This window comes from Podarcis erhardii, assembly GCF_964252035.2.
Source record: "Podarcis erhardii genome assembly, chromosome: 16".
Taxonomy (NCBI): Eukaryota; Metazoa; Chordata; class Lepidosauria; order Squamata; family Lacertidae; genus Podarcis; species Podarcis erhardii.
This window is the reverse complement of record NC_138514.1, coordinates 6,529,702-6,542,991: the sequence shown is the minus strand read 5'-3', so window position 1 is coordinate 6,542,991 and position 13,290 is coordinate 6,529,702. Positions and strand designations below refer to the sequence as shown.

Here is a 13,290-nt window from a genome sequence, read left to right as displayed (position 1 = left end):
TGCCAACTCAAAGAGGTATTTGTTGCTCAGGCTGGCTGACTGCCTCCACCCAACCCTTCAAGAGTGGATACTACTTCTCACCCAGAGATACGCCAATCTTTACACCAAAAGTTGTCATAAACAGCATGCAAACCACTGCAATGTGGCCACTTCCTATACCTCTTCTCAGAGTTGAAGGAAAATAATCACACAACCTCGCCAACTAGTTCCTAGTGGTCCCTACCAGTAACCAAAGTTATCCAGGCCACCCAAACCTGTCTTTAATTATTACCACAGTAGGGGGGAAGGAGCCATGCCTGAAGGATGCAGGAGATTCTTAGTGGGACAGGAGAGTGGGGGGCGTGGGAATCATATCTGGGAACCAATGAATCCCTTTGCTTCAGACAGTACATAAGTAGACAAGTCTAAAAAGCCCATGACACAAATTTTCACAATCCTCTAGTGGTTATGATGGCTCATTTACCAGAAGTAATGTATTTAGCATTAACTTTGGAAGTGTATACTCTATTCTTACCAAACTAAGCCTCCTAGAGCAAAATATGTATCTGAAGGCTATTGCTTGCAAGCCTATCTGAATCACTTGCAGCTTCGAGGTCACAGGCACGCTTGAGCCTTGCTAAGCATCTCCTTTTCTTCTGGCGTCCAGATATACTGCTCTATCTCACTGTCTAAAATGGGCTCGTCCCCAGTGATAGCAGAATCTTCAAGGCTTAGCTCAGGAGTTCGTAGCCTCTTTGCGGGGTTCAAGACGCAGGGTGGGAGCAAAGGTTTCCGCTTGCTGAACTTCTGCTTCTCTCCTGAGAGGGAGGCCTCTTCTACTGTTGCAGCGCTCTCCTCTATTAGCTGCAGTGGCGCAGCTGCTAAGTTTTCTAGGTCACGGTCTTCCGTAGTCTTCTGCGGTGCCACAGAAGGTCACCGATGTACTTTGCCACGCTCTGACGGTCCACGTTCAGCACTCGCAACCAGCCCAGCTGAGAAGCCATTTGCAGGAGGATGTTATGCAGCTTGTTCAGTCTCTGGTGGGCTGGCCAGGGAGCCTCCATACCAGCAAGCTTACAGAACTGAGAAAGGGTGCAAGTGAGGCGATCGACACGCCGGAGAGACTGCCAAGCCAGGAAGGCTGCTGCGGTCACTATGGGGGTGGGGTGCCGGCCGGTCACCAGCCACGTGTCGCTGGCAAGTTCCGCCATCTGGATAGTCCTTGCCACCAGCTGCTCCTTTTCTTCCACAAACTTAGTCGGGATGCTGGGTGAATTCTGGAAAATCTTGAAGCTGGAAAGATGAAAATCAAACAAGCCATTTAGATACAGACTGCCTTGGGTTGGGAGATGTGGCAGGATGGAGAAGACAAAGAGATGAAAGAGGGACATGAGCAAAATAAAGCATCCTGCGAAAGGGCCAGGGGCAGAAGGCCCTGCATTTTCCAAGGATACCAAAAAGGCAAGCTGAGCAGCTTGAATCAAAAAGGCAAGCATCTTCCATTAACCAGCACTATATGGACAGCGCTGAATTTACACTCTTCCTAACTTGTGCTCAACAAAATTCTGTTTGTTGGCTTCTTGCCCTTAATAATAATAGGAAGGATTTCCAAGCAATTATGGGATTGGTAGCAGGAGCAGAATTCACAATTCTGAGAATTATTTGTTTAAAAAAGGAAGTTTGCTGCCCCTGTGGCTAAAGAGAAAAGCCTGGAACTGCCTGAAGTGCCTCAGATGAAATCTCAGAAATCAGGGAGTTGGAGTATACATGCACATATGAAAATACCCATTTCTTCCATGATGGAAGCACACAGCACACACAGGGTTCCCACATCCAAGCACTGACCACATCCATCCCTGCTGAACTTTAAGAAGCTTGCTGTTTCATCGGCCTTCCAATCAATATACCACACAGTCCGTATGATACTTGTAAATTCTGTCTCTGAACGATGGAAACTGCACACCAACTTTGAGAAGTATTGTCAAGGAAAGGGCACATACCTGTTGAGGTGGGTTTTCACCATATCCATCAAGCTGAGAGCAGGCACATCCAGTGCCAGTTCCTTCAGGAAGCATAGATAGGTCTTGGCAAACAACTCCTTGTCTCCATAGAGCAGCAGGCAGACTGTGCCCATGGTCAGGGGCCAGTTGTGCTGGCGGCAGGTCACAAAGACGCAACAGCCCACAAGCATCTCCTTCTTCTCCAAGCTGACTAAACTGAAGCAGGGACGTTTGATTGCCTGCTGGTAATAGGACACGGCTGTATCTTCAAACAGAGAAGGAAGGCGCAGAACTTTGCAGAGATCCCGAACACGTTTGACTCCTGTGGGGGAAAATACCACAGCAGTACTTAAGAAATGTTTCCACATACACATTTATCAGTGACAAATCTAACCGCAGGGTAGGTCTTTGCCTGTATGAAGCTGCCCATATACTAAGATAATCTGTGGAGGCTCTGTTTCACATGCTCCCACTTTCAGAGGTTAGATGGGTGGCAATCATGGATAACATATTTTCAATTGTGGTAGTGTAACTGGAGTGTCCAAACCAAGCCTACTTTGGCTTTTTCATATATATATTACGGAGAACTTTTTAAAATGAAAGTCTTTGGGGGCTCTAATTGAGAATGGCTTCTAGTATTGCTGTTTCAACTTCATAGTTGATTTTAATTTGGCTTTTAGTTATGTATCGATTTTTATTTTTTGCAGCTGTACACACAATTATAATGGCCATTTAATGGTAATGGAAACAGACTGGTCCATGGTTAACCAGTCTGTCAATGATTCAGCTGAGATTTGATCAGGCAATCAAACTGAACTCTGGACTCTATGCACCTCTAAAACTCTAAAATAGGTTGTTTTGATGTTGGTCCCACAGCAAATAGGTAAGACTGTTTTAAAAATGCAACTTTCTCTTTGCTTTTAGAAAGTGGAACAATGCAGCTCTTGTGGATGACAGGCACATTAATTTCCACAAAGCATCAAAAGAGTAGTGCAGAATACGTACCTCGCTGTACACAACGGCTCGTTTGCTCATTCTGACCAGTACTCCGTGAATATGTGACTTCTATGAGATAAAAACACAGATATCAGCCAAACTTTGGTCCCAGCTCTCAAACATGCACCCATTTTTAAACTGTTGAATGGTGTAGGGCCTGTCTATATTTGAGAACTGCTTGCAAGTCGTATCTCAAATCCTATGTCTTTGTAAGATACAAAGAGTTTTCAGCTATTTTGCTATTCTTAGCCTCACCTTGTAAATGTTCTTCATCAGCATATGTGGTTGTGAGAAGCCCTTCAGTCAGAATGAAGCCACAGTCTGCGCACACCAGCTGGTTCTGAGCATAATGAGAGTCCTCTACAATTTCCAAGGAGCCACAGTCTGGACGCTTCTTTTGGCTCGACATCTTAGCAGCCTGAAAGCATAAATCAGGTCCACAGTTGGTCACTGATATTTTGGTATTATTTAATTAGAGGAAGAAGAAGCAGAAGAGGAGAAGGAGGAGGAGTTTGGATTTGATATCCCGCCTTTCACTCCCTTTAAGGAGTCTCAAAGCGGCTAACATTCTCCTTTCCCTTCCTCCCCCACAACAAACACTCTGTGAGGTGAGTGGGGCTGAGAGACTTCAAAGAAGTGTGACTGGCCCAAGGTCACCCAGCAGCTGCATGTGGAGGAGCGGAGATGCGAACCCGGTTCCCCAGATTACGAGACTACCGCTCTTAACCACTACACCACACTGGCTCTCCATGTATTACATTTACCGTATATCCCACCTGTCCTTTGAAGAGCTCAAGGTGGTATAATGGTTCTCTCGCCACCCAATTTTTATTCTCACAACAACTCTGTGAAATTAGTTGGTTGTATTACTACTACTGGGACGCGGATGGCGCTGTGGGTTAAACCACATAGCCTAGGACTTGCTGATCAGAAGGTCGGCTGTTCGAATCCCCATGACGGGGTGAGCTCCCGTTGCTGGGTCCCTGCTCCTGCCCACCTAGCAGTTCGAAAGCATGTCAAAGTGCAAGTAGATAAATAGGTACCGCTCCGGCAGCAAGGCGTTTCTGTGAACTGCTCTGGTTCGCCAGAAGTGGCTCAGTCATGCTGGCCACATGACCCGGAAGCTGTGCGCCGGCTCCCTCGGCCAATAAAGCAAGATGAGCACCGCAACCCCAGAGTCGGTCACAACTAGACCTAATTGTCAGGGGTCCCTTTACCTTTATTACTACTACTACTATTAATAGAGTTTATATACCATCCTATACCCAGGGCTTTCAGGACGGTTCAAAGAATAGCATCAACCTAACCAGTTGGAATTACGCACAGAATTGTTGATTTTTTTATCATTTACTAAGTATTAAAGTATATCAAATTCTATTCGAAAACCACAGTCACTGCCGGGATGTTAGAAGACATAATAGGGCAAAAAGTATGGAGAAGACAGAAAAATGACGTCTTTTTATTTCCCTCAAAATCAAGGTGTCTCCTAGCTTGAAGGCCTACCATACTCTCACATTTGAAAAGTATCATCAGAAAATCAGTCTGAGGATTCTACAATACAGCATTACATTTCTGAAAAGAGCTACAAAGACTACCAGAGATTTGTGGGGGCTCTGTCTTCAGTTCTGATATGCAGAATGCAGCTTTGATTAGGAAACGCTCTCAAAGCACTCAGCTCAAATTACATTGTCATTGGAAACTACTGTATTTTAAGACTGTTGGTGGGGGTGGGGTGTCACAGTTTGTCCAAAACTGGAGGGAGCCAGGATGTGGGGCTTGCAGTTTTTCTCTCGCATTTGAAGCATCACCAGCATTTCCATTAGTTTGGTGCTAAGAAAACACCTAACACCACAAACACTTTTCTGGTGGCCTGGCAAGACTTGCCCTACAGCCATTCGCTAAACAAGTGCTTCGTAATTTTAAAAAAGGGCACGGAGACAAAGTTGTTGTGGAAAGCTCCTCCTTTGTTTCTCCAGAGGCTCCTAAAGGCAAGTGAATAACGCCAGGGCAACCTGGAGTGCGGGAAAGGGGAAGAGATGTGAACTGCTGGCTGGTTAGGGGACACAGAAAAAAGAGGGGGAAACTGACTTGTGTGATTTCGATAATGGTAATGTAAAAATTGGGGTTTGGCTTTTGCTTCCCAACACCCCCATGGGACTCTGAGACCCCTAAATTCATGATCGGCCAGAGAAGAATGGATGGAGGCAGAATCCAGTGGAAAGCAAGGCAGATATTTATTTTTCTGTTGCAACAGAGTCCCCTCCTTCCAAGGAGGGAGAGACCATCAACAAAAGTGTGCAGCAACCTTGACATTGCCCAACCCCCTTAGCCAAAGAGCACCCCAAAATCGTCATACATAGATCATAGGAGGAAAACCCTGCCTACCAGGATACCTGATAATGGTCGCCGATTGCATTACCTGGGCAGCCTGGTCATTCTTTCGTGATGGTTACTACTTTAGTTCCTGAAGCCAGGTCACAGGCTCACCCTATTCAGACACCAATAGACCCTTAAGGCAGGATTTGCAAGCGAAAAGGCAATGGGGAGGCTTTCCCTATTTGCCTCCCTCACTGCAGAGGAGTATTTGAGGTCACGGAGAGTCAAAAGGGCCTCAGGATTGCTCTCCCGCACTATTTCAGACACATGGTTTAAATATATACATATGTGTGCATTGATCCATATTTAGTCTATATTGGAGACCTTAGAATTCTTCTAACAATGGAGAGGCGGAGGATTGATGGCGGTGCTCACAGAATCAGCGGCAGGTGAAGGGGGTTTCTGCCCACGCCGCTCGCGGGTTGCATGCCCTCCCCAAAAATCCCCCCCACCCCCCCAAAACCCCGGCCTGGCTCCTAGACAGCCTCCCAGGAGCCTCTTTCCCCCTTTCCGCGGACTGACTGACCTTCTCGCCGCCGCCTTCGCAACACCGGAAAAAGCCGGGGGAGCTTTTTCAAGAGGGCACACGCTCCTTCCGGGCAATCCCCATGGCAACGGGGCAATCGGGCCCAGACGCGCTCCAACGCTAAGCGGCCTCCGGAAAGAAACAAGGGAGCGCAGGACAAAGGTTCCGCCGGAGCCGCTCAGCTCGAGGGCGTCAGAGATGCGGCGAGGCAGCCTTTTCGCCAAGGCTGGAGCATTTGGGTCTGGACTGAGGGGTTGTCAGATCAACGGGAATGAGCTGAAACTCCAGCCTTTTAAGCTCCTTTTCTCGTTATTATGAACAAAATATGGATGAGCAATACTCAAACCAGCAGATGGCGGCCTTACTTTACACTTGGTGCTCTCCCTAAAAGTTGCTACATCACATTTCTATAAATTTGTCCATTGGACAAAGGTGTTAACCAGCTTAAATCTGATTTTTGTTGCAGCAGGGGACCCCAAAATTCCAAAATACATCAAATTCAAAAACGTTCTCATTTAAGCAATGCTTGAAATCTTTGAGGGCAGGGGGACAAGGGACAAGATTTTTTGAGGTTATAGGTGGAGAGGCAGTTTTGCACCAGTCCTGGCCTCTTCTGATAAACAGAAACACAATTATGCGAGCAACAGCAAAAAAGCAATGTGTTGTATCCAACATTAGACCTACTGAGAGTAGGCCCATTGAAACGAATCAATATGACATATTCCCAGCATAGCTGTCAACTTTCAGATTTGAAAATAAGGGATCAGCAGCCTCGAAAATAAGGGATCAGCAGCCAAAATAAGGGATCAGCAGCCTCACCTGTCCCAGGCACTCCTGTCTTCCACTGCTTCCCACAGTTTGGTCAAACTCATGCTGGTAGCTTCGAGAACACTGTCCAACCATCTCGTCCTCATGGTTCAATGTTACTAGTGAGCAAAGCTACCCAGTCAGGATTTGAATCTTGGTCCTAACTTTTGGTTTGTGTTTTTTTTAAAAAAAAAAAATTATTGAGGTTTTGCAAAGACATAAATTTACCAAATACAAAAAAACATATGAAAAGAAAAAGATAGGAAAAAAGAAAACATACAAAAATACATACAAAAGAAAAAATAAAAATAAAAATACAAAAAACAAAAAACAGATAAAAAAAGAATTAAAAACAAATCCATTTTTTATAACTTAAAACTCCTTAACTTGTTTCCTTGACCTCCTCACACCTCCCCTTTTTGTATTCCCATTTACATAATCAAATCAGCAAATCCTTACCCACTTTCATTTATCTTAACTCTATATCTTAACATATTATAACTCTATATTTTCATCCATTATCAATTCATTTTTGCATATTCTTATTAACTTTGTTGCTAATGCCACTTATTTTCAATCCAACATCATTTTAGCATTCATTAATTTTACAATGTTTCTGCAGATAGTCTTTAAATTTCTTCCAATCTTCTTCCACCAACTCCAGGTCTCGGATTCTGCCAGTCATTTCCGCCAATTCACCTTCATCTGCCACTCTTCCAGGGTGGGTAAATCTTGTGTCTTCCAATACTTTGCAATAAGTATTCTTGCTGCTGTTGTTGCATACATAAAGAAAGTTCTATCCTTCTTTGGCACCAATTGGCCGACTATGCCCAGGAGAAAGGCCTCTGGTTTCTTCAGAAAGGTATATTTAAATACCTTTTTCATTTCATTATAGATCATCTCCCAGAAAGCCTTAATCTTTGGGCACGTCCACCAAAGGTGAAAGAATGTACCTTCATTTTCTTTACATTTCCAACATTTATTATCGGGCAAATGATAGATTTTTGCAAGCTTGACTGGTGTCATGTACCACCTGTATATCATTTTCATAATATTCTCTCTTAAGGCATTACATGCCGTAAATTTCATACCGGTGGTCCACAACTGTTCCCAGTCAGCAAACATAATGTTATGACCAATGTCTTGTGCCCATTTAATCATAGCAGATTTAACCGTTTCATCCTGCGTATTCCATTTTAACAGCAAGTTATACATTCTTGACAGTATCTTAGTTTGGGGATCTAACAGTTCTGTTTCCAATTTTGATTTTTCCACCTGGAAGCCAATTTTTTTGTCCGAATTGTAGGCCTCTCTTATTTGATAATAATGAAGCCAGTCTCGCTCTTTATCTTTTAATTTCTCAAAACTCTGCAATTTCAATTTGTCTCCTTCTTGTTCCAATATTTCCCAATATTTCGGCCATTTGGCCTCCATATTGAGCTTTTTCCGAGCCTTCGCTTCCATTGGTGACAACCACCTTGAGGTCTTGGTCCTAACTTTTGGGGTTAAGTTTCTATTTAGCTGTCCCATTAATACTGACAAACCGTATCTCCCATTCATCTCTCAGATCCCCTTGTAAATCTAAAGTACTGACATCCTGCAGTAAAAAAATTCCCTAAGTTAATTACACATTGTGTGAAGGTAAGTGTGTGAAGCTACAGCATTCCTACTATCAGCTTCGGTGACACATTCTCTCTCTCTCTCTCTCTCTCTCTCTCTCTCTCACACACACACACACACACACATAGACAGTAGAGCACCTCCGGCCCAAAGGCAGAAAGCCCAGCCAGCAGCCAAACGAAGCCTCAAGTGGTGGTTCGCACAGTGCAGCAACCCAGCAAAGGGATACAGCAGCAAGGAAAACCACACCGTCACCTCTGGGCTGGGAAGCGCTGAAGCAAAGGTGAGTCCCCAGGCAACGCGGCTGATTTGATCGGCACAAGACATGCAAGCTCCACCTGCCAGTCGTTCTCAGACTCCTTACTGGTGAGCAAGGCAGTTGAGGAGCCTCCCTGGCCGGCAGGGAGGGAGAGGAGCTGCTTCCTTGGAAACCCGGGAAATTTACAGGATATCAACAATCCGGGACAGCAGTGGGAAACGGCGCTGGAATAAGGGAGTTTCTCGCCAAATAAGGGAAGGTTGACAGCTATGGTTCCCAGTGCTGTTTTTCTAGAAAATGAGGTGCTGGAAGTCACCATGAACTCCTCCCTTGTTCTCTTATAATGCAATGGTGCTCACCTGAGAGGTGCCGGAACTGAGTTCCTGTGAGTTCTGGCTAAAAAAACTCCTCTGCATCTTCCTATAGTGAGGAGGACAGATCAGGTGAGTTGTGTAGCTGCTGTCCAAGTATTAACTGGTGCTGGGCAAATTCAAGGCCTCTGCACTCCCTTGTGGTTCATTATCTTTAATCCATGCTTGGAACGTACAACCTTCAAATAGAGGATTGTCCTCTCTAATGCAGCACACAGGGCTACCCTAGTCTGCTTAGTTTTGATGCCACAATTATGGAATGCCCCACAGCAGGGCAAAGGTCTCTTCAGTTCAATTCCTACTGACCTCACCGGGCAATGGAAGTATCTGCCAAGCCATTCAGGGAAAGGTAAACATTATGCTGCTGTTAGATAGATGTTGAATGTAGCAGACCATTTTGAATCATGCTGCACCTTGAGCACACCTAGCCCCAATGAGGACAAGCAATTGGAAGCTTAGGTCTTTATTGGCAAAACATTTGATCACATGCTAGGATTGAGATATGTCCTCTTTTGAGTCGGTGGAGGAAGATTGCAAGAAATTTAAAGACTATCTACAGAAACATTGTAAAATTAATGAATGTTAGAAGGATGTTGGAATGAAGTTATGTGGTTTTAGCAGAAATGTTATAAGGGTCTAGGAAAAAATAGACTGTTAATTGGTGAAAGGAGGGAAAGTAAACTTACATTATATTAAGATAAATTACAGAACAAAAAGTGGAAAAGATGGAAAGGATTTGCTGAAATAGTTAACTGAACTAGAATACAAAAAAGGGAGGTGTGATTTCCGGTCGGCGCCAGCGTTTGATGGCGGTCCTAGCCTCGAGCTCCGAGGCAGGACTGCTCCGTAAGTTCGGGTCTTACCCGCTACGGCAAGCGGGGGACCCCTAAAATCACAGGCGCTGAAGCCTGTGAGCAAGGAGATTCGGTGGGCACCTTTGCGCCCCCCCGGCATCGTGAAAGAGCCTTTTTAAAGGCTCCGGAGCGGCATCGGGGTGAGCGCGGTGCTGAGGATCGCTACCCAGCTTACGGAGTGAAGCCGCGTCGCCATTAACGGAGAGCGCCGATTCCTTTCTGAAACTAAAGATTGGCAACAACAATACCCGTGAGTAAGAACGCAAAATTAAAAACGGGACTTAAAAATCTAGAAGATTTGGCTGAAAACGGGAAGGCAAAAATTAAGGAAGTCAGCCTCCCGGATCTGCATGATTAACGGAGCAATGAAAGACTGAGCTGTGATTAAACGGACTTTCCTCTTAATTCTTATTAAACCAGACATCGAAAGGATCTCCCCCCTGTAGTGCAGGAGAAGGGGGGGAGGAAACAGAATTAATTTAACCTGCAAAAGAAAGGGATAAGGAATAAAAAACCTCTGCTGCTGACACTTCTGGTCAGGCTGCCGGAGCAGCGATCGCCTGAAAAAAGGAACTGTCAAGTGAGCTGTCAAAGGACAGCGGCTACAAAATAAGACTTATTTTGAAACATACTCGGGACTTTGGTGGATTACAATTTCAACAGTAAAGTGCTACAAACTAAAGACTTTTAATGGGACTTTTGCCTTTGGACTTTCTGTTTCTTTGTTCTGGGTGCCTTTGGATGGTTACAATTTCCTCCTCTAGAGGGCTTTAGCTACATTACGGAGTATCCAGTGGGATTTTCCACTTGCAACTTTCCTGTGTGAATGACCTTGAGTTATGAGCAACCCGCCAGAAGAGATTTCAACAAGAAGTAAAACAAAGCAGGCTCAAAAACAAGCTCAAAAAAGAGGCTCCTTATCAGGAGGAGCAGCTGCACAAGAAAAAATAACAGCAGCATCAATGGAGTCAATGACACAGGCCCTGCTTAAAATAAATCAGTCACTAGAAGTACTTACCAAGCAATCTGCAGAACTCACTAAACAGTCTACAGAGAACTCAAAGAAATTGACGGAGTTGACAACAAGACTAGACCTGAATACAACAACAATTTCATCTAATACAGATTCCATAAACCGTTTGGTTCAAGAATCTACGGAAACAAGGAAAATAGCTGAGAGTGCTAGGTCCACTGCTGAAGAAACCAAAGGAAAGTTTGCGCCTATTGTAAAAAAAGTACATGAACATGATTCAGCATTAGCCCTACTAGAACTGGAAAGGAAAAGTAAGAATCTGAAATTAAGACTGGTTCCAGAAGAGGAAGAGGACAAGCTCGGGGAATTCCTTACAGACAAATTTCAAGACTTCTGGAATGATGAGCTAGATGGAGAGGAAGATGAATTTATGATAACCTCAGCCTTTCGGATTGGCAGGAAGCAAGGGAAGAAGCCAAGAGATTGTTTAATTACCTTAGGATCAAAGGAACAAAGAGACAAAATATTAAACCTACATTTCCAGAAGGCCTTGGTCATTAAAAATTCTCAGATTCAAATCTTCAAGGATATTCCTAAATACTTTTTGGAGGTTAGATCTCAATTTAAAGAACTAGTTGATCTACTTAAGAAGAATAACATCCCATTTAGGTGGGAATTTCCACAAGGGCTGTCCTTTAGCTACAAAGGGAAGAAAATTAAAATAAAAACAAACCAGGATAAAGAGATCTTTTTGGAAAGAAATCAAGAGGATCTTCAGAAAGGAACTGTCAGCGAGGAGGAAGTACCGGACATCTCAAATCTATCATTTGGACTGAACCGAGCACCGACCGAGGAGGAACAACAACTTGGTGCAGTCGGTGGAAGGTCTACCCAGTAACCAAAATGTCTCTGCAACTCTTCAGCTGGAACTGCAATGGTTTGAACCACCCTCGAAAAAGGGGCCAAGTATTTCATTTATTAAAGAAGGAACAACTAGATGTAATCTGTTTACAAGAAACTCACATTGCCAGGATACATAGAAAACTTTTAACAAACAAGAGATTAGGACAAGAATTTATATCATCAGATAGAGTCAAGAAAAGAGGAGTTGTGATTTATGTCAAGGAAAAATTTGAACCAAAATTGATCTTTAAGGATGACCAAGGAAGATACCTGGCAGTGGAAATCCAAATTTATGGAGAAAAAATATTGATTGTCGGAGTTTATGCACCAAATGAGGGGAAGGCTGAATTCTTTAAGAAGTTGCATGAGACTTTAATGGACTTTTTGGACTTTAAAATTATAATGATGGGTGACATGAATGGAGTCGTCTCTACAAACATGGATAAGGCCCAAAGACAAACAATATCTAATGACGGAAGACTACCAAAGACTTTTTTTGACCTGACTGACACTATGGATCTGATCGATATTTGGAGAACTAGGAACCCTCTGGAAAGGGAGGGGACTTTCTTCTCTGAAGCAAAAATGACATGGACTAGAATTGATCAAATATGGATTTCTAGTAATCTGGCATCAAAGGTTAAAAAAACAGAAATCTGCCCAAAGACCTGCTCTGACCATAATGCTGTCAAGATGGAAATGAAGCTGACAACAGCTGGAACCTTCAGATGGAGAATGAATGACACTCTCTTTGGAGATGGGGAAATTTGTAAAAAGGCCCAAGAAACACTTAAAGACTACTTCGAGATCAATTTGAGATCAGATACAGAAAAAAGAATCATTTGGGACGCAAGTAAAGCCGTGATGCGTGGCTTCCTAATACAACAGAATTCAATAAAGAGGAAAAAGCAGAATGAGAAGAAAGAGAAAATTTGGAATCTAATAAAAGAAGGGGAGAAGAAATTGAGATCTAAGCCTAAATCCCAGGAGATATTAAGAGAAATAAAATTTTATCAAACACAATATATGGAATTGACGAACCAGGAAATAGAATGGAAAATTAAACAAATGAGACAAAAGACTTTTGAATCTGCAGATAAATGTGGGAAGCTACTGTCTTGGCAACTGAAAAAGAGACAAAAATTGAACACAGTGACATCACTCGAAGTAGATGGGAAGTCTATTAATAAACCAAATGAGATAAGTAATTGTTTTCAAAGTTTCTTTAAGAAATTATACAAACAAGGGCCAAAAAATGAACAGGAGATAGAAGAATTTATTGGAAAATACGGACTATCAAAAATCTCTGAAAACAATAGAAGGAGTTTAAACGAGAAAATTACAGACCAAGAAATAGAGAGTGCCATCCAGGATATGAAGCTGGGAAAATCACCAGGGCCAGATGGATTAACTGCGAGATATTATAAAGTATTGAAGGATTGGTTAATACAACCATTGAAAGAAGTCTGCAACCAAATTTTGGAGGGGAAAAAGGCTCCCGAATCGTGGAAGGAAGCATTCATCTCACTTATACCAAAGACAGAAACTGAGAAACATCAAGTCAAGAATTACCGCCCTATATCACTTTTGAACGTGGATTATAAAATTTTTGCAGACATTCTAGCA

At 43.4% G+C, this 13,290-nt stretch overlaps 1 protein-coding gene across 1 annotated transcript in view; it reads right to left on the bottom strand.

Annotated features, from left to right (window-relative positions):
* LOC309331837 (uncharacterized protein) overlaps positions 1-6,812 on the bottom strand; it is a 52,975-nt gene extending 46,163 nt beyond the window's left edge. The window contains 6 exon segments of the mRNA XM_081844343.1: positions 598-893; positions 896-1,272; positions 1,980-2,301; positions 2,985-3,044; positions 3,231-3,393; positions 6,697-6,812. Of these exon segments, the coding sequence (XP_081700469.1) occupies positions 598-893; positions 896-1,272; positions 1,980-2,301; positions 2,985-3,044; positions 3,231-3,393; positions 6,697-6,780 (1,302 nt within the window). The 5' untranslated portion in view covers positions 6,781-6,812.
* Between the last annotated feature and the right edge of the window lie 6,478 nt (positions 6,813-13,290).